This window comes from Macrotis lagotis, chromosome 1 (assembly GCF_037893015.1).
Source record: "Macrotis lagotis isolate mMagLag1 chromosome 1, bilby.v1.9.chrom.fasta, whole genome shotgun sequence".
NCBI classification, from domain to species: Eukaryota; Metazoa; Chordata; class Mammalia; order Peramelemorphia; family Peramelidae; genus Macrotis; species Macrotis lagotis.
In genome coordinates, this window is record NC_133658.1 from 798,194,869 (window position 1) to 798,216,631 (window position 21,763).

General features: G+C 44.4%; 1 protein-coding gene across 3 annotated transcripts in view; it reads left to right on the top strand.

The window, feature by feature from the left end:
- Positions 1-21,763, top strand: part of RELT (RELT TNF receptor) — a 58,536-nt gene that overhangs the window by 20,060 nt on the left and 16,713 nt on the right. For all 3 annotated transcript variants that reach the window (XM_074216830.1, XM_074216831.1, XM_074216829.1), the window contains 5 exons: positions 12,503-12,579; positions 15,062-15,175; positions 15,803-15,981; positions 17,077-17,156; positions 20,505-20,765. In XM_074216830.1, the coding sequence (XP_074072931.1) occupies positions 12,535-12,579; positions 15,062-15,175; positions 15,803-15,981; positions 17,077-17,156; positions 20,505-20,765 (679 nt within the window). In that variant the 5' untranslated portion in view covers positions 12,503-12,534. The remainder of the gene's footprint in view (positions 1-12,502; positions 12,580-15,061; positions 15,176-15,802; positions 15,982-17,076; positions 17,157-20,504; positions 20,766-21,763) is intronic.

Consider the following 21,763-nt stretch of genomic DNA (forward strand, 5'->3'; position numbering starts at 1 on the left):
GACTGAGGAAAATAATGACAACATCAACAATAGCTAGCATTTATAATAATGTGCCTCCCTACTGGGGTAAGCACTTTTACAAATATTATCTCATTTGATCCTCAATGCAACCCTCCAAAGTTGATTGATTTATTATCCCCATTTTACAGTTGAGGAAACTGAGGCAAACAAATGACTTGCCTAGACTCACCTGGTTGGTCAGTGTCTGGGTCTCAATTTGAATTCAGGTTTTGCTGACTCTAGATCTAGCAGTCTATCCACTGCCCTATCTAACTGGCTCCAAAAAGGATTGGGGTGGGGGGTAGAGGAAATTCATTTGTCTGTCAGTCCCTCAAAAGTACCTACAGGAAGGTGTGTGAATGCTTCCCTCGCCCGAGGACCTTTTCCTCTCCTCAGTTCTCTCTTAGGCTTTATAGACTTGACAACTTCCTCAGGAACATCTCTGCTTGGGGGTGGGGATAGAGCCCCTGGACCTCAGGGATCTGGAAGGGGAACAGGGTGGGGAACATGTGGCCACTGCTTTCAGTCAGCCCCTGCTCTGAGACTGGGGGAAGATGCACATGAGAAATAGACATAAGATCAGAGCATCGTGGACAACCTATAATCAAGGGCGCAGTCATTCCTCCCCCTAACTCCCAGTTTCAGTATGTATATGTCTGTTGCTGTCTGTGTCTGTGTGTAAGAATTCACAAGGCCACAACACAACTAAGAATTCTCTTATTGATGCTTTCAGAAGCCAGCCACATAGTTCTGGTACTGCTCCCTCTCTACCTCTGCCTTCTCCCTTCATTGGTAATGGGCATATGTGGGCCCTGGGCTTGGTTCCTGTCTACTTGCCATAGTGTGGGCTGTACAGATGGGATGGGGAAGGGGTCAGAAGGGGATAAAGGGTAGGAAGTAAAGGAGGGAGTCTAGATACCAAAAATTTCTTTGATATGTAATATATGAATGTGTATGTGTGTGTGTGTGTGACAAAAACACCCTTTTGGGTGGGATACCTGGGTTCTTCATTTAGAGCAGGGAGCTTAACGTTGGTTTGTGTCATAGATTCCTTTGACAACAGTGTAATGAATCCTATGGTTCCTTTTTCAGAATATCATTAAATGCCTAAAATAAAATATACTGGATTAGCAAGGAAACCAATTATATTGAAAAACAGTTATCACAATATTAACACATTCATAGAGTTCATGAATCTCTGGTTAAGGACCACTGAAGAAGAGATTACCTATGCCCAGCTCTATGACCTTGGGGAAATCATTTGCTTCCCTGGGTCTCAGTTCTCCCACATACTTTGTAAAATGAAGGTCCCCTGCTTTCTAGTGGTACAGGAGAAAGGGCACAAACTCTGGAGGGAAATCAGAGGAGTTAGGTTCAAATTGTGCCTCTGATACTACCCTTATAACCCCTTAGACAAATCCTTTGAAAGTCCCTGGGTCTGTTTTTTCATCTGTAAAATAAAGGGGTTGGATTTGATGACCTGAGGTATGGCCCCTTTGGTCTGGGAGTCTGTTTCATTCAAATCTAGCCTCAAATACTCTGTGACCCTCAAATACTCTAAACCCTATTTGCCTCAGTTTCCTTACCTGTAAAATGAACTGGGAAAGGAAATGGCATGCCACTTCTGTATATTTGCTCAGAAAACCCCAAATGGAGTAATGAAATCAGATATAACCAAAAATGACTAAACAGTGAGGTCCTTTCCAGATCTTGCACTGTGATTCGAATTTGCTTTTAGTTAGTAAGCTCTCTTCCAGCCCCATTGTTTCATTTTCTTCAGCTGATGTTCTTGATTTGATGCTCTCGGGTCCTTGCCAACTCTTGACATTTTGTGGTTTGGACACTGATGGTGTCTGGTTACTGTTCCTGTTGTAGGTTCTATGAGGCGCTCTTGTTCCCATCTCCCACCTGCTACTCTGTTGGGTTACTCCCTTCTCTGGAAGTCCCCCAGTTTCCCAAAGGATGTCAGCTTCCCGGCTCTGAAATTTCCCCAGGGTCTTGGGAAGGTCTAAAAAACATTATTCACTCAACATTGCCATGAACTAGAGAGTTAGCATGGGGGCTGCTCCCATTTTACAGGAGGAGGCCCAGAGAGAGGAATTGACTTCCACAGAGTCACAAATGATGAAATCAGGTTTAAAAGCCAGGATGCAAACTTAGGGCTCTCAATTTTTCACAGCAAATTTTGCCTTTCTGATGATATTAGAGTCTCAGGCTTATTGAAAAGAGCTGGTAGTTCTTGAGACTTAAATAAGAATGATGAGAATTTGGAAGGTAGCCCTCATTCCTGTGGTGTGATGACTTTGACTCCAGCCACGGGAGGATGTGGCAGAATGAGAATGCTTTGCATCTTTTCCAGAAGAGAGACCAAGGCTCAGAATATAATAATAGTCCCTATTTCTCTAACACTTTAAAGTTTATAAAGATGTCCCCATTTTAGGAATGGGAAAACAGTCCCACGGAGGTAAAGTGATTCTCTGGAAATTTGGATAAGTTAGGAAGCAATGGAAACACAAAAGCAAATTGATCTATAAGTTAGGTTATTTCCCCTAGCAAAGATTCCTAAAGGACTGGGAATATAAAACAAGTATTTCCCCCCCCATTCCTCCACCCCCACCCTGATTGTCCACCAGAGAGCTTCCCACAGTGACCAGGGTCAATCAGTCTCTTTACCACTACACAAATTTAATTAGGAAATATAAACAGATTAATGTAAAGCACTACCCTTGGGTTCAAGAAATCAATTACCCAAGATGTTTTGGAGATGTTAGAAGGAGGAAAATGACCTGAAGAACTTTAGCCAACCACTAGCTCAATCTGGCCATCTGAAAGATTAGTGGGGACTTAAAAAGAAGTTGAGTGTCTAGACCCAGTAGTTTAGACTGTCCTTTGTCTGGAACTGGCTACCTCCAGTTCCCTAAATGGAACCCCATTTTTGGTTGGGCATTAACAAATATGGAGAGAGTTCAGTAAAGAGGTGACCAGGATGAGGACAGAACTGGAAAAAAATCCACTGAAAGAAAAGGAACAAGGTTGGAGAACAGTTGATTTAGAGAGATGATAATCTGTGTTCAAATATTTGAATAGCTACAGAGGAAGTGAGAGACATGGCCTCTCTCTCTTGAGGGAATAATCGATCTGAAGGGGGAGCAGTAACCTTACCTACCATCAGGGAGTCCTCTGAGGAGGCAGATGTAATGCTCACTCCCAGAGAGCCCCCTCAGTGTGAGAGGGGAAGCAGCCATATATACAAAAGGATGTACACTACTCATGTGTCTGTTCTGCTGGGCTCTAGTGAAGAGAGCTTCCCCTCCTCAACATCTCCCACTGGCTTAGTTAGGCCTGAATTGCCAAGAGACAGATTGTATATATATATATATATATATATATATATATATATATATATTAACCTGAAATTTTCTATTGGTTGGTTGGTTCTTTCAATTTTTTTCCCTTGATTTTCTGTTTGATGTATTTGCCAACCATCTGTGTCTTGGGGTGGGGGTGGGGGTTAGATCAGGGTGGTCACTGGAATGGATGCAAATGGAGAAACTGAAGCACATGGAACACTATCCTCTATTGGAGGAGTGAGACCAGGTACTGGAGAAAAATGTAAGCATAGTGGAAAGTATAGATTCTGGGTCAAAGAACCTGGGTTCAAATTCTCATTTTGTCACTCATTTAATAGTTGACTTTGAGCAAATCCTTGTGGGTATCTCATCTTTAAAATGAGAATAAAGTTTTAATTGCCCTCTGCTCTCTTAAATCCTGTGATTCTTTGAATTAAATGATGACTGGGAGCTCAAAAAAGTTGGTCAGGGAGGGATAGAACATTAAGGGTTGGAAGCACCCTGGGACATGGAGCATCAAATTTACAGAGGAAGGATTTGAGACCCTGAAAGAGGGATGGACTTGTCCAAGATCACTCAGTAAAGCTCTTTTTCATTGTTATGCCGCCTTGGGATGTGTGGCTATTGTGGGCTGTTGTGAGATAATTTCTCTGGAGGAGACTGACCCAGAAGGCTGTTACATTCTGGCACTCATGCAGCTATCTAATCTCTCACAGTCCTGTGAGGGCAGAGCAAGGACTTTTTCTCTTCCATTTTGCAGATGGGGAAATTGATGTTCAAATTGGGAAGGAAAGAGGACAAACATTTTATTAAGCTCCTACTACACACACACACACACACACACACACACACACACACACACACACACACACACACACATATAAAGTGCTTTATAAATATTATCTCACTTGGTTTCTCCCAACAAACCTAGGAGGTAGGGGCTATTTTCCCCCATTTTACAGTTGATTACAGATTAAAGTTAACACAACAAAGAAGGGTCTCTAGCTGTATATGAACTCAGATCTTTTTGACTCCATGCTTTATCCATTGCATTACCATGGTTTTGAGGTTGATGGACCTTTGGCAAGCCACTTTTCTCCCTTTCCCTTTCAAGACTCATCATTTTGCAGAGGAAAAACTATCTCTAGATCTCAAAACCAGGGCTCTTTTTATTTAAACATAGTTGGGACAGAAAGGAAAAATTAACCTTCTAAGGAGGTGAGAGTCTGCCTAAATACAGGGGAAGAGGAATAAAGTCCAAGGGAAGATGAAGTTGAAATGGGAAGATGGAGCTATACTGAGGAGCCTTGAATGCTAAGGTGAAGAAAAATCTAGATTCTCATCCAAGGAACTTAAGCCATTTGGATTTCAGAAGGATTGATAGAGTCTCTTGATTATGAAACCAAATGCCATTCAGTTCCCAGGCAAAGGATTAAGGCACTTCTCTATCAGGGACACCATGTCCCTTCAAGATGATGGAAGATGCGGGAAGCTGAGGAAATGAGATGTGGGGAGGGGGCCTGAGTCCTCAAACTACTTCCTCTTTCTAGACCTACTGCCACTACTGGCTTCCTATGAGAACTCTGCTAGGTTCCTTCCCCTTTCTGAGCTTCAAATTTTTCTCTGCAAAATGAGGCTTAACTAGATGTTCCTGCCCTGTTGTGTGGGACCAGTGCTATAAACTCATGCATTCCTAGAACCTTAAGAGTGGGAAGGACTTTCTGTATCATCTATCTATCTATCTATCTATCTATCTATCTATCTATCTATCTATCTATCTATCTAAGCTACTATTTATCTGCTTCATTCTGAACTCAGTGTTCATTAGTTCTGTCTCAGGAGGTAGATAGCATTTTTCGTTGTGAGTCCTTTGGAATTGTCTTGAATCATTGTGTTGATCAGTGTAGCCAAGTCTTTCATAGTCTTTCATTACATTGTTGCAGTTTACTATGTGTAATGTTCTCCTTGTTCCCCTCACTTTGTTTTCCATCAGTTCATATAAGTCTTTGCAGGTTTTTCTGAAACCATCCCTGGAGGGGACCTCTTTGACCAGTCACATAACCTCTTTATTATCCCTTATTATAACCTTATTATATTATAACCTTATTATAACCTTATTATCCCCTTCTATAAAATGAAAGGGTTGGACAAGAATCCCTTTCTATCCTAGATCTGTAATCCTATGATTCCTCTTATTTCTTAGAGGTGGAAATTGAGGCCAAGAGAGAGAGGGTCTTACCCTTGGTCTCAAAGTAATCAGTGGCAGACCTAGGTCTAGAACCCTGGTCTTCTGACTCCCCACCACCATCACCATAAATCTGGGACTTTGCTGCCTTACTTGCTGAAACATTGGAAGATGAAATTTGGGATTCAATCCAGCTCAATAAATATTTATTAATAGCCTTATGAATGGTGTTTTGAGCTGGGGAGATAACAAAAGTTTGAATATGACATAGTCTTGTAAGATTTTAAGGTACCAACACAGACAGTGTTACATGATAAGTGCATGGCAGTAGTTTTGACAAAGTATTAGGTGAGGTCATAGAATTATAGAATTAGATTTAGGCCTTAGAACTTAGAGCACAGCCAGTCAAAGCTGAGAAGGGCCTTGGGTATCCCATCCAACCTTCTTATTTACAGATGAGGAAACTCAGGTCCAGATTCCACTCTGACTATATTAAATAATAATAGGAGAATTGAACCTAGATGATTTGAATTCACGTTCACTTCAATCACTGTAAGATCACAGAAAACTTCCTGGAGAAGGGGTGCTTAAGATGAATTTAAAGGATAGGTCAGAATTCAGAAGATGAAGAAGGGGAAGAAGGATATTTCAGGCATTAAGAACAAAAGCATGGAAGCAGGAAGTCTAAGTACCTAGAATGATCTAGTTTAGTGAAACTCTGGAATTCCTGGAGGGGAATGGGAAGAAAGTTGAAAGAGAGGGCAGTACTTGATATGTCAGACCTCTGTCACCTGTCCTGCTCTTCAGAGGGACCTTTCAGGGAGATCTATTTCCCTACCATTTTGTCCTTAGGGGAAAAGGAACAGTTGTCTAAATAACTTCAAATGTTGGGTAATCAGCAAATGACTTCTGACTTTCTTGTAGAACACTTGCATATTTGGCAAAAGCAATGATTAGGGCCCCATTTCTTCCCCCACACAAGTCACTGCTAGGCTCCTCAGGTCCAATGGGGTAGTAGAAATTGAGCCGCTGATTGCCTAAGCCTCCTCCCGCCCCCCAAGTACTTTCATTTCCTTCCTCCTTGTTTTCTCAGAAGTTTAATCCCCACCCAGTCCTTATAAGCAAGGGCAATCTGGGTTGGGGAGGAAAAGTGCCAAGCTAACTCTGGAAACCTCTGAGCTGCCTTGACCAGAGGTAAACCATCTCACAATCTCAGAGCTGGAAGCAACCTGAGACACCATCTGATGTCCAAGCTCTCATTTTGTAGGGGAGGAAACAGAGGGACTTGACTGGGATCACGTAGTTAGTAACAAAGTTCAGATTTAGGTCCAGGTTTTCCGCAGCAGCAGGGTAAGGGCAACCAAATTGTGAATTACATTTCTGTCATTTACTAGCTGTTTGACCATAGTTGCACTGGAATCACCTCTAAGATCCCTCCTGTGCTAAGTCTGTGATCTTGAGTCCTCTCATTTCTTAGAGGTAGAAATGGAAGCCAGGAGAGTAAGGGTCTTGCCCATGGTCCCAAAGTGAGTCAGTGGGGGGCAAGATAGAGCACTGTCCCCGGAGTTAGAATGACCTGAGTTCAAATGCAGCCTCAGACACTTAATGCTGCCTTAGCTGTATGACCACTTAACTCCATTGCCTTGCAAAAATACAAAAACAAAAGAACCAGTGAGTCAGTGGGAGACCTAGCACTAGAATCCTGGTCTCCTGAACTGCTTCTTCGGTCCTTCCAATTCTCATTTGTTAAAATATTGATGCATATGGGACTCAGTTTAATTCAACAAATATTAATGGCCTTATTCAGATTCTAGGCCTTCGTTTCCTCATCTGTAAATTAAGGGGGCATAGACTAAGGCCTCAAAATTTCCTTTCAGGTCTAGATCTTTGATCCTCTGACCTCTATGGTGTGTTCATTAAAAGCTTTTGCTTGAACTCCAGTTATGGGAAGCTCACTACATTCTGAGACTGCCCATTTTAATTTTCCACTGATGACTCCTAGGGAGATTTTTCCATGCACTAGAATGCAGTAGTTCCCTCCTGCTTCCAGTCCTGCTTTGTGATACTCACCATCTCTAGTTTAACCAAATAATAATCTTCATTAGGCCATGGATTCTAGTACCTTCTCCAAATTGGTCACCTTCCTCTGGTCTTGCTTTCATTAGGTAGTGACCTTCCTAAAATGTGGAACTAGTGTTCTAGATATGGGTCTAGGACATTCCCTTCCCCCTCCCCAAATCCTTCAGATAGATACTGATCCTTGCAGGTGGCACATTGACCTAGAACACTACATTAGTTGTGTTGTATTTTTATTTTATTTTTGCATTTTGTTATTGTATTGTTTTTATTTTATTTTATTAAACATTTCTCGGGACAGTTAGGTGGTGCAGTAGATAGAGCACCGGCCCTGGAGTGAGGAGTACCTGAGTTCAAATCCGGCCTCAGACACTTAATAATTACTTAGCTGTGTGGCCTTGGGCAAGTTGCTTAACCCCATTGCCTTGCAAAATCTAAAAAACAAAACAAAACAAAAAATCCCCATTTCTCCAATATATTTTAATTTAGTTCCGGCTGCACTGAGGAGTTTTTCAGGTCCCAAATTTGACATCTCTGGGAGACCAGGGTTCAAGTCCTTTGCTGCTAACTTGCTGTGTGATCCTGAGCAAGTCCTTTCTCCTTCTTAGGGATCTCCAACTCCTCCTTTGGAAAATTCAGGATTGAACTGAAAGTTTCATAAGGCCCCTTTCCACTCTGATCCTGGTTTTATACAGGATCTTTTCTACCAACCCTCCTACCCGCCCCACCCCCCCAGAAGATAGGCCTTTTCTCATAGAGAATTCCCAGTCTGAGGGAAAGCCATGACCTCATCAGTCCATCAGTCAATTGATAATCATTTATTAATCACCTACAATGTGCCAGATCCTATACAACCTACTGGGAATACAAAGACAAAGTTGAGAAACTGCCCTTTCCCTTAAGGAGTTTCCATGGCGGGGGGGTAGTAGGGAAGTAATAAACATAAATGTGTATTTACAAAATACAATATATTCAAAATATAGTGTATATATACACTGTCTATAATGTTGAACATATATTATCCAATATTCAACATAAAACTTTACAAGGTATAATGTTTTTGAGGGGGAGGGCCCTAGCAGCTGGAGTGAATCAGCTGTAATATATGTTGGAAGGAGTTGTTGGAGCATGATGGAAGGAAACCAGACCTTCTTGGAGGTGGAGGTGAGACTTGAGACCACAAAGGAGAAAGGACAGAGAAGAAGGTATAGTTGGTGAAGTCGAGCATTTCTCTGGAGAGGGTGGTTTGAAGGAAAGCCAGAAGGACCTGGCTTCTTTCGAAGTAGAGAAGAGGGGATGTGTTCAAGCAGAAGGAGGGGCCTTTATGAGGCCCACTTCACCAGGTGTGCCTGGTCAGGTATGCCTGCTCTGGGGTCTTCGGCAATATGAAGGGAGAGTGGCAGGCAACCAGGAATCCTGAAAAGAACCAAATATGCCTAAGAATGATTCTAGAGTCTATAATAGCCAAGTCAGCAAACATTTCCAGGCTCCAGGCTCAGAATCATCTAAAACTTTTAGAATATTAGTCTTGAGGTCTTTCATATGGTCATTAGGCTCCTGGAATAATGTCAGACTCTGCTAACAGGTTCCGGGTTCTGCAAAAAATAAGCCAGTCAATAGGTGCCATAGAAAGTATAGGTGTCTGCTATAAGCGGCTATAGGTGCACTGTCAGAGCATAGGGTTGGACATGGACAAAAGCCCCATCTTGGGCTGAAGAGTAGAACATGAGGCTTCATTAGGCAGGAAGTGTAGGCTGGGATAGTTAGGGTAGGGCAGTCTATAATAAGTGGGGTAGACCGTGGTCATAAATACATATTTAGAATCTAATTAAAGGTTCCAGGTGAGTAGGTCTCTGTTTATAGTCTGGGTGGCCTTTGGAGCCACCATTCCTCCCTTAGGAAATCTTTCCTAGAGTCTAATCTGAGTTCTTCCTATTGTGTTTGGAGACTCAAGAGAATGCAGATCCCTCTACCTTTACCTCCCAAATTAGGCAGTGAGTGAGAATGGAGGAATCAGACTTGGACTGGCATCTGGAAACCCCCTTAGGGACTGGGCTGATCTCCCTCCCCCTTCCACCACGAGGTGTAACCTGAACCACAGGCTAGGTCCCAAGGTGCTTTGGGACCTGGCTGGGACAATGAAGGATCAAGTTGCCTCCTGGCTCAGTTTTTCCAGCCCCTAGAGCTGAGGTTCCTTCCCATGCTTTTGGGGGGGGGGGAGAAATTAGAAGTCACCTGAGGCAGTAAGGAGACCCTGGACCAGCCCCAGCCTTATAGGGGAGGGTGTGACCCACTTAGGTTCTGGGGCCTGGAAGGGATTGTGGAGATCTTGTCCAACTCTCGTATATGAAGCTGGGGTAGTGAGGCCTGGAGAGGTGAAGGGACTTGTTGAAGGTATTGTGCTAAGAAGTGGTTGAAATACACTTTAGGTCTCACACAGAAGTAGGACTTGAGCCAAGTCTTCTGACTCCAAATCCAGGCTGCTTCATTGTCGTCATGCTGCCGTCCCCTACTGCCCCTGTCATGGGAGCCCGAGCTCCAGCTCTGGGCCTGCCTGTCAGACAACTAGGACAGCATGAACTAATCCTAGATAAACAAGGAGACGCTTCTTCCTCTTCAGTGAATAAAAGATCCAGAGACATCCAGGACCAGATTCAGAGAATGGAGCTTGTCAAAGTTGCAAAAGATTTCAGAACTCATCTAGTCAGGCCTTTAACTAGGGCAGAACCACTGGGGCTTTGTCCTAGGGTGCCAAAATTCAAAGTGCTAACAACATTATGCTCCTCATCAAGACCTAGTTAGCAGGAATAATTAATTAAAACTAGATAGTGTGTTTCTTCCCTGCCACACCCCCATGGAAGCTTTCTAACCTGACCTTAATCCTCAAAATCAGTAGTGGCTTCCCCAACAGAGACCTTGAGGTATCCCTGGGTGGCCATATCCCAGATGACTGCTCCTCAGACTAGCTCTTATTCTACCCACCTACCAAAAGCTGCCTCAGAGGGGGTCAATCTTGGGATGTCCTGGAATCTTCCCTTACCTCCTTGACTTTTATTTGTCTTAGCACAGATGCAAAAATGTCTAGTTATAGTTTCTGGCAATGCAGTAAGTGTTTAATAAATGCTTTATCTGTATCTTCTATCTCTATCTAGTTATCATAGGATCATAGATTCAGAGCTGGAAGGAATCTTAAGAGATCTTTGAACCTAAGCATGCCATTTTATAGATAAGGAAAATGTATTCCATTGGGGTTTAAGTGATTTGTTCAGGGTCACCCAGTTATTATTCATCTGAAATGAGATTCAAACCTGGACTCTCAAGTCCAACCTTCTCTCTACTATAACATGATACCTTATGTTGTTTTTAACTCTACCTATCTTGCAAAGAGGAAACTGAAGCATGGGGGGAGGGGGTTGATTTGCCTAAAGTCATATCACAGATTAGGAATTGAACTGGAGGGGACCTTCACTACCATCTAATTCAAATTGCTGCTTTATAAAGGAGGAGGCTAGGGCCCAGAGGGGAAGCAACTTGCTCAAGATGACAGGCCTTGAGCTCAAGGGTGGCTGTCTTAAAAGGCCCCAAGAGCTGTTTTGAGGGAGGTTGGGGACTCAGCCAGGGTCAGCCTGAGTTATCAGTTTGTCTGATTGCTTCCCAGCCTCCTCCTGTGTATCTTCCTCTGTACCCTCTCCCTCCTTGTTGCTAAGATTTTCCATTTTGGAGCCAGACCCCATTCCTCCTTCAGTCCTCCCCATCCTTCATTTCCAGGAAAGGAGCTCTGGATGGGGACTCATCCTTCAGAGGAAAAGAGACCCTGAGGGGGGAAGGGGAAGGGAATGTGGTCCAAGTCACACAGCAAATTAGCTGTCAATGTGCCTTGGGAGCTTTTGTTGTTGTTCAGTCATGTTCTACTCTTCATGACCCCACTTAGGGTTTCCTGGCAAAGACACTGAAGTGGTTTTGCCATTTCCTTCTCCAGTTCATTTTATAGAGGAGGAAACTGAGGCAAAAGGGTAAAGTGACTTATCCAGGGTCTCACAACTAGAAAGTATCTGGAGTCAAATTTGAATTCAGATCTTCATGCCTCCAAGTCCAATGTCCTATTTACTGCAGTGCCTATCTGTCCAGGATGGTACTTAGGGCTCATCAAATAAGACAACACATATAAATCAGTTTATAAACCTTAAAGTATTATATCAAAGTCTCTTAATCTGGGGTCTGTAAACTTGTATATTTGTTTAAAATATTTTGTATATATTTAATACATTAATATATAATTTAATTAAATATATTTCCATTCAAAATAATTCATTTCCTTTATAATACTATATAGTTTATCTTATTAATTTAAAAACCTCATGAGACAGAGCCATAGGATGCACCAGGCTTCCAGAAGACTCATAATACAAATAGGGTTAAGAATTCCTGGACTATATAAATGCTAGCTGTTATTATTACCTGTCAAATGAGGGGGTTGGCCTGAGCTCCCTACCAACTCTGATCCCATGGCCTGTTCCAACTCCCTTATTTGACAGAAGGGGATACTGAAGCCCAGAGAGGGAAAACATTTTTACCCCAGATACCACAGGGCCCAGACTTGAACAGGATCCCCAGGGCTCTGGCCCCTCCAACATACTCTGCTGCCTCCAGGATTATTGGAATACTCCTCCACAAACTTGTTACAAATTTAGAGTTCGAGAGAGACCTAAGAGATCATTTGGTGAGAAGAAAATAGGCCTGGAGGAAGAGGCAGACCTGCCTAGGGTCACCCAGCTGTTAAGAAGTAAATCTGGGATGTGAACCTTGCTGACTTGGATGAACAGGTGGGGCTTTTCCTTCTGCATCTACTCTTGCCTGCCCTTATTCCCTGATTCCTCTCCTCTGTTTTCAGGTCAGCTGGCCCAGCCCCAGGGTATCCTGAGGATGAAGTGGCAGAGACTGTGCTGGTCCTTAACCTGCTTCCTCACTGTGAGTTGGGGTGGGTGAAGTTGGGGCCAGGGAAGGGAGCTGGGGTAGGATTATACTGGGAGATTGGGAAGAATTTCAGGTCACCAAGTCTTGCCCAATATGTGGATCTGCCCGAGATAGTGGCATCTACTAGGAAGTTTTCTACATTCCTCCAACCCCACAAAGCCATGAAGAATAAAGATTTTGAAGTATCACAGATAGATGAAATTCTTCTGGGTTTGGGTGATGAGTCTCCAGGTTGTAACAACTTCCTGATTATTGTGCTTCTGTCTGAGCTAAGGACAGCTTCAGGGATAGGAAGAGATGTGAACAAGATGATACAGACAGTCTTCTTAGGGCTTCTCTCCCTGTTGAATCAGGGTTCCTATGGGCTGGGCTGGTAAGAAAATGGAAGAAGTATAGAGGATAGTCAGTGCTATGAGTGCAAGGAGTGGGTAAAGGGAGCCTAGCCCTGGGCTGAGAAAGATCCGAGTAGTTGCTTGTCTCTTATCTGCCACTGGAGCACCATTTAGCATTGAATTAGAAGAGAGATGGGATGAAGAGAGAGGAAGGAGGAAGAAACCGAGTAGAGGAGGAGAGAGAGAAGTATGAGTTAGATAACCTTACACTCCCAAGTCTTTCGAATCTTAGAAACGGAGGGTCTTAGAACTTTACTATTTTAAATCTTAAAGATATCTGCTACTAATTAGTGGAGACAAACTTTTCTATTTTATGAGAGAAGAAACTCAGATCTAGAGAGGGGAAGAGAAAGAGGTTGGATGAGAACTCAGGTCCTTGAACTCCCAGCCCAAAGCTCTTTCCAACAAGAGAGAAAGAGAGAGAGAGAGAGAGAGAGAGAGAGAGAGAGAGAGAGAGAGAGAGAGAGAAGAAATGAGAGAAAGAAATAGAAGAGAAAAGAGAGAAGAAAAAGCAGAAAGATGAAGAAGTAAAGAAAGAAGAAGAGAGAGGAAAGAAGAAAGAGAGAAAAAAGACTGCAATGGGGAGGAGTCCCTTAGAAGTCTCTGTTGAAACCCTAACTCCTCTCATTCCCACAGGCAAAGATGGGGTTATCTTGGAAACACAGTTGGGAGATGGGGATTAGGTCATGTTCCTGGACCTGAGTACCCTGGACTTTTGGGTTCACTTCTTCCCTAGCAATGACTTCAAATGACACTTATACCCAAGAAATAGCCCACAACCAGGATAGATGAACTAGTTCAAGTTAATAACAGAGTAGATGGCATCTACACTGGCTGAGAGAATGCAAGACACAACAGGAATCAGAGTGGATTGTTCTGGGAAGGCTTGGGATATAAGGGCATTTTTAGGATATCCATGGGATATGTTAAATCTGTTGCCATGAGTGGGGTCTTAGACTGGAATCCAAAACTAAGGTGCAAATCACAATTCCTGTTCTTCTTTTGCCTATCCTCACAATATTACTTGTAAAGAACTTAGAAATTCCTCTTAAAAGATGATCCTGTGAGGCAATAGGATGGATAGATTTTGGCCAACCAGTAGTGGTGCTCAGTTTGACCTCCCTTTACCAAGACTTAAGTGTGGCTGTGAGGAGGGAGGGACAAACTCTGTTGACACCCATCTCTTCCTGGCCCAGAAGATCCTGGAAAGGTTGAGATATAGTCCCAGGGTCCCAGATAGAGTGGGATCTCTTGGGTCTTCTTTCCCAGCACTTGGTATCCCTGTATAGATGAGGAAAGTCCTAGACTTCTGTCTGGAAGAGATAGAACCTCAGTGGACCAAAGTGGTAGGAATGTAGAACCCCAGGGTCTGAATCCCAGTTTATCCATCTCTCCCTTAAAGAGTCATAGATTGACTATGTTGGTAGTTTCTTAGGCATATGGCTAGAACTTAGAGGGGTCTTAGAACATAGGATGCCAAGAGGTGAGATTTGAAACTGATGGCATTCTTTCTGCTTCCCTACTGTTAGTTTATATAATTGTGGTAAAATATTCTCTCAGTTGGGGGGGGGGGGGGGCGGGCTACCTTTCTTTAGTTGTGATTTTAATAAATGCCTTTAAAGGGAAAAAGCCAAATGTCAGAACTGGGAGAAGTTTTAGAATCTAGAACATCAGAACTGGGAGAAATCTTAGACTCTAGAACATAAGAACTGGGAGGGATCTTTTAAGAGAATGTCAGAGTTGGAAGAAGATCTCTGAGAGATCATCTGGTACAACCCGCTTGTTTTTAAAATGAGGAAACAGACCCAGAGAGAGAAACAAGACTTGCCCAAGTTAAGATAATGGGTCAGAGGCAGAGCTGAGATGAAGACTTAGCTTTCTGGACCTCCATTGTTCTATTTGCTGCACTGAATTTCAGTCCTCCACCCACTCCCCTTACATCTTAGCCCAGCAGATTTTTGGGGGGAGGGCAGGCAAGATTTGGCGGCAGCAAACCCGCTGGGCATAACTAGGAATTGGATTGGTGCCTACTCCCATCTCAGTGTCTGCTGGTGCCAGCCTCTCTTTCAACCCTTCCCTCTCAGCTACTCAGCGGGCATCAGTCGTCCTCCCTGTTCTGCCAGGACTCCGAGTACCAGACAGAGGCAGGCAATTGTGCGGTTTGCCCCGAGTGTCCACCAGGAGAGGAGCCCAATCAGGTGAGCTCATACCTGCCTCCAAGGAGCACCTGCCCTGAAGGAGAAGACAGGCATGACCCCTGTCTTTATGCCCACCCCCCCTGCTTTGAAGGGAGGATATCTGTTAGGATGGGTGGGTTTGAGAGGGAGTGTTTGGCACTCTAGTCTAACTCCAGATAAAGCTTCAGGTAGAAGACACAAAGCCTCATATAACAGATAGAAATGTATAAGAGACAAAAATTATCCTAATTGAAGGAAGGGATGGGGAGGGAGGCTAATCCAAGCTGGCTTCGTGGAGAAGGTCACATAAAAGTAAAAGGTAAAGAGATAGGGAATAGAGGGAAGTAATTTTCTGTAACTGTGGAAAGGCTTAAACCAACTTTGCCCTTTCCAGGACCCAGATGTCCTTCCTTTCTCGGCTCAAGCAGACCACCTCCTGTAAAGCTTCCCTTGATTGCCCTCAGCTGTTAGTGGCCACCTCCTAGAATTACCTTGTATTTATTTGTATATATGTAAATGTACATCTGTATCCTTTATGCAAATGCTGGTTTCTTGGGCAAAGACATTATTTCCTTTTTGTCTCTATCCTTTGGATCTGGCATCCAGTAAGCTGTTAATAAATGCTTGTTGATTGATTTCCCCACCTAGGAATGTGGTTCTGGACTGGGCCTGGGTACTGTGTGCCGGGCCTGCAGGCCAGGCACCTTTTCAACCAGCTGGGGACGAAGTCCCTGCCTGCCTCACACTGGCTGTGCCCAGCTGAGAAGGGTAGAGGCGCAGGTGGGGACCACAACCATCGATACTCGGTGCGGTGGCTGCATTTCAGGGTGAGCATCTTCTCAGCTTTGGAGTTGAGAAGGGTATTGATCCTTAGCAGCCCAGGGCCTCTGGGTTAGGGCAACAAGGGTTCTTTCCCCGCAGTGGGATGCATCATTTGGTGTGTTGGAAAGGAAAAAGAATATTGAATTTGGAGTCAGGACACCTGGGTTTCAATCATGCCCCTGCCGCTTCCTGTGTGACTTTGGGTTGAGGCTCTCCTCCATTCCTGGTCTCAGCTTTCTTATTAATAAAATGAGAGGGTTGGACTAGATGATCTATAAGTTTCTTTCTGGTTGTCCTGGTATCTTGACATTCCATGCTCTACAGTCACATCCAGTTCTGATATTCTTAGGTCTGTGTTCTAAGATTCCTTCTTGCTTGGACATTCTCTCAAACTCATTAGTTTAGAAGGAAAGAGGAAATCTCAGTGACTTAGTCATCAGCATATGTTCAGATCTCTGTTAAACTTTGGGGAAAGAAGAAAAGACTGGGACAGGATGGAGAATTTGGGGCTGTTTTGGAGCCTCACTGAGGCTTCTTCTCCCTTAAGGGGGAACCAAAACCCAAGGAGAAGGTAGAAGTCTGCCCAAGCCATCATCCATCCAAATTGGGAACAAGACTTCAGGAATTCCAACAGAATTGGACTTCTATTCTCCAATATAACCATGTTGAAAATCATCATGCCTGCCATTTCTTAGGCTATTTAACTGTTTACAGAGCTTTTTTCCAACTACATTGGTTCTGTGTCCTCATTCTTATTCCCATTTCATTCCCTAGTGAGATTCAGAGATAGGTAGTGATTTCACAGCATTCTAGACTTAGGAAAGGATCCCAAAAGGACCCCCAAAATCCACTTGTCCAACCCTACCTGGACAGAAATTCCCCTTTTCAGCATTCTCAGTCTCCAGGAACAGAAAGCTTACTCACGCACTACCTATGATGTCAGGTTTTGGTAAAGCACCTAGGTCTCTGGGAAGCAGAAGTTGAAAATGGGAGGTCCTAGGGGTTCACATAAAGGTTAGGTCAGAGGGAACTGCTATATTTGAAGTGGGGATATGGAGTCGACTGTAGGTCTGAGACCACCTTTGTTTGTTTTATTGCAGGTTTTATGATCCCAGAAGGCACCCGGACACTAAGTGCAAGCCTTGCTCTTGGGCACCTATGGGCACACCTGGCTGTGGGGGTGAGTGTGGGTCTAACATGATCAGTGTTTGGGATAAGGTACTTAAAAGATAAGGAGAATGAATGAGGAAGAAATGGAGGCAAAGCCAGAGAAGCAAAGGGATAAAGAAAAGGAGAAACAGAGAAAAACTGAGAGACATAATTTAGTGTTATTTGTAATAAATGTTTGCTGATTGATTGAGGGCGAGAGATGAAGATAGACAGGTGAACTCGGGAGCAGAGTGAGACAAGAGAAAAAAACCCCAGCAAAACCAAGGACACATAGAACAGAAATAAACAGAGGCAGAGAGATGGAGATGCAAAGATAGAGAGAGACAGAAAGATAGACAAAGAAAGAGATGGAGAGACAGACAAATAACAGGTCTGAGATGCCAAAAGAGAGAGAGACCCAGATGAAGATACCAAAACAGAGGGAGAGACAGAGAGGGAAAAGGAAAAAAAGTGAAGAAAGTAAGAGATACTTAGTGATCCAGATACAGGAAAAGGCAGCCATGGAGACATTCAAAGATGTGGAGAGATAGGACACAGAGAGTTTGAGACAGCAAGAAAAAAATGCAGAGATAATATGGAAAGAGACAGGTGTGCAGAGAGCCAGAGAGAGGGAAAGACAGAAAGATGAAGAAAGGCTCAGGAAGTGAAGAGGAATGGATCGGAGGGGTTGGGGGTGTGGAGCTCATATGAGAGCTGAAGGTACAAGACAAGGCAGACAAGGTAAGATGAGGAAAGATTGAGAGAGATGGAAGAAGATAGGGTTTGTGATAGGGAAAGAATAAAATCACAAAGATGGAAGTACAGAAAGGTGAAGATGGAAAGAGAGTTTGTTTGAAAGAGCAAAAGGAAGAAGGAAGAGAGAGACAGGGAAGAAAGAAAAGGGGGTGGGATGGAGAAACAGAGACTGCAGAGGAGATGAGATAGAGAAAAGAACAATAGACAAACAGAGCCCATTGTCCTGAAGGAATAGTCCCCCCTCTTTTCCTTCCCTCTCTCCCAAGCTTTAAAGAGAGAAAGCCCTACCCAGAGCTGACTCTGACCTACTTTCAGCTCCTGAATATGCTGACTCTCCCCATTATCCTTGGGGGGGGGGGCAGGAATTAGAAGACAGCCAGGGCTGACACAGCAGCTTTCTCTTCCACAACTGAAGCATGTCCCTAGGGGTAGGGGGGCATAAAGGAACTGGGTACAGGGAGGCAGGATGGGGTTGTAGAAAGAGCCCTGAACTAAGAAGGAGGAGACTTGCTCTGCTACTAACTGACTAGGTGACCTTGGGAAAATCTCTTCCCTCCTCATGGGCCTCAATTTCCTATCTGTAAAATTTAGGTGTTTGGATTCAGATTTCTTTGACCCCTCATAGCACTCATGTTCTATAGTCCTGTAGATTTTTGCCTCTGATGCCCCCTTTATTTCAAGGTCTTGGGTATAGAAGGGGACAGTGCCCAAGGTCATACCAGCAGACTGGTGTACTTGAACTAGAACTCAGGACTTGGAGGATCACTTTTGCCCTCCATGGGTTAAGGACTGCCATCTGCCAGTCCCCAAAGGATCCTCCCCACACACACCACTGCAGATAGTCTCTGAGATTGGGGAAGAGGGACCGGGACAGTTGCTGCCTGTTGACTGTCTGATCTGTGACTTCGAGCTGTGTTGGCTGACTATGCTTCCCTGACCAACTCTATCTTGACCTTTGTGAGGTCAGGTGGCGATGTTGGTAACAGGTCCCACTGGCACATCCCTTCCCCAGGGACCAGCCCTCACTGACCTACATGCTCTTGCAAACAGGACATATGCATTCTTATATGTGAAGTCGCAGCTCACAAAGAGGCACCCAGGCAACCTGAAGAGGCAAGAGAGTAATATCACCGTCAACACTGATGTTGGCCTCAGAGGCCCTAGATTTGAATCCTGACCTGGTGATTTATTCACTCCTTGGCCTCCGAAAATCATTTTACTAATCTGAGTTCCAGGTAGAGAGTGGCAATTGTTGGTCTGGAAGACTCTCCAAGGTCCCTTCCAGTCTTTTGACACGTTCATGAGTTCACAGTCAAACACACAGACCTGCTCACACCCTGATGGGGGTCATCCATGGACAGGCCATCCATGGACACATGTTCCTTCCTCTCTCTCAGTCATTCACCTGCTGAGTCACTCTCAGTGGCTGCTACCCTGGATCAGAGCCCAGAGTTTGACAGAGTGGGGGAAACAGGGACATGTGGGCCTAGAGCTCTGTGTGTGTGTGTGTGTGTGTGTGTGTGTGTGTGTGTGTGTGTGTGTGTGTGTGTGTGTATGAGAGAGAGAGAGAGTTCCAAGATGTAATCACTGTTTTTAGACAACATTGAAACAGAAAACTTACTGTTTTGTAACAGATCTGAGGGCATCTCTCTGCAGCGAGAGTGAGATGAGGAGAGAAGCTAGCTTTGTTTCTGGGAGAACACTGGGCTGGGGGGTGCTAATTCCACCTCTACTACTGACTTACTCTGTCTTTTTCTCTTTCTGGGAAAACATATATCATATATCAAATAAGTCACTTAAGAATCCCTTGGAGCTTCTAATATTTTGCCTCTGTCAGAGCCCAAGGCAACCTATTGAAGTCAGGGCTTGTTTAGATGTACCATGGAATGCCTCCTTGCCATGACATACTCCCTTCTCCATGCCTAGGGAGGCCCCTCTGGTCCAACACAGATTACAAGGGCATGTAGGAAGTTGCTGAAGCCCCTTGAAGAGATGGCTCAGTGAGAGGGTGGGAGGGTTGGAGGGGAGAAGAGGACTTCTGGGAGACCCTGAGGGGACCAAGGGGGAAGTGTAGGAGTAGGGGTGGGTAGGAGGATCACTACTTCTGGGGCAGGCTGAGGTGGGGTTTCTGGGGTTGCTTTTGGATCAGTTTCCCTTCATCTCTTAACACTAACTTGGTTGGATCTGTCTGTCTTTGACTCTGTTCCCATATCTGATCCTTTCTCTTTGTCTCTTCCTCTGTCCATCCTCTCTGTCTATCTGTCTGTCTGTCTCTTTCCCCCACCCCCCACTCACCCCCCATTCTGGTGTGTATTTCTGATTGTCCCCTTCTATGTCGTTCTCCTTCAAATGGCCCTTTTTCTATCTTTGGGTCTCTTTTTCTGCTTACTGTCTCTGTATGTTTCTCTTGTTTCTTTCTGTGTATCTTCTGTCTCCTGCTTTTTCCCCCCTTCCCCCTCCCCATCTGTTTTTCTCTCTTACTATATTTGTATCGTTATGTGTCTGTCTCTTTTGTGTTTCTGTCTTGGTTTCTCTTCTCCCTCACTTTCTCTTTCTCTGCTGCTTTCCCTCTGCCCCCTCCATCCTGTGTGTCTCCCTGTCTTTTGTCTTTGACTGAGGGCAGAGCCAGGTCTGGGACGTGGGGACCGGCAGCGTCGGAACGTGGAGGCTGGGCTGGGGCCTGAGGTCCACTCCTCAGAGAACGGCACCCAGGCAGAAGTCCCTGAGGAAGCCGCAGCCCAGTATGCAGTCATTGCCATCGTCCCCATCTTCTGCCTGATGGGCCTGCTGGGGATTCTGCTCTGCAACCTTCTCAAGAAGAAAGGCTATCATTGCACAGCCCACAAGGATAGTGGTGAAGAAGCTGGGCTGGAGGGCAAGAATGGTGAGAAGGGGGAGACAAAGTTTTATCCTTCAGGAGCTTCAAATCTGAGGCTGGGCACAAACCCCTTACCTTGCATAAATGTGGGGAAGGGAGGGACTCCTGGCCAGAGGAGATGATCTAGCCATTTTCCAGATGTGTGGTCAGGAAAGGGAGAGCAGCTGATGGTGAGTATGAGAGGATAGGAATGATCAGGTGGAGGTGGTCTGTAGACCACCTGGATATTGCAGTCTGTCCATGTGTTGTTTTTCCTTTTTGTGTGTAAACATTAGGGTTAAGTAACTTGCCCAAGGTCACACAACTAGTAAGCATCAAGTGTCTGGGGTCAGATTTGAACTCAGGTCCTCCTGACTACAGAGTCAGTGCTCTTATGCATTGCACCACCTAGCTGCTCCTATTCCAGTCTGGAACCCAGCCTCATCAAGCTTAGATCTAGGAGACATTAGCAGAGATAATCACCACAGAGAGAATTTAGAGAAAGATGATTAGGACCCAGCACAGAGCCTTGAAGAACATCCACACAATTAGTGAGTAGGAGAGGAACATGAACTTGGGAAACAGAGCAGAAAAGGGAAGACAGCTAAGAGAACCAAGAGGGAGTAGGAAGTCATAGGAAGAGACAGTGTCAGACCGGAAAGAGATAAACAGCAGTAGCACTAACAGCTGTAGATAGAGAAGAGGAAGAAAGAAGAGAAAGACCAAGAAAAAGCCACTGGATTTGTGGATGAAGAGGGCCTGTGGGTACCTTGTAAAGAGTGGTTGTAATGACATGTTAGGAAGTAGAAAGAGTAGGTAGTGAGGAAATGTCTTCCAGAAATTAGACAGCTTTTTTTTTTTTGGTTTTTACAAGGCAACGGGGTTAAGTGACTTGCCCAAGGCCACACAGCTAGGTAATTATTAAGTGCCTGAGTCCAAATTTTAACTCAGGTCCTCCTGACTCCAGGGCCAGTGCTCTATCCACTACGCCACCTAGCTGCCCCCAGAAATTAGACAGCTTAAAA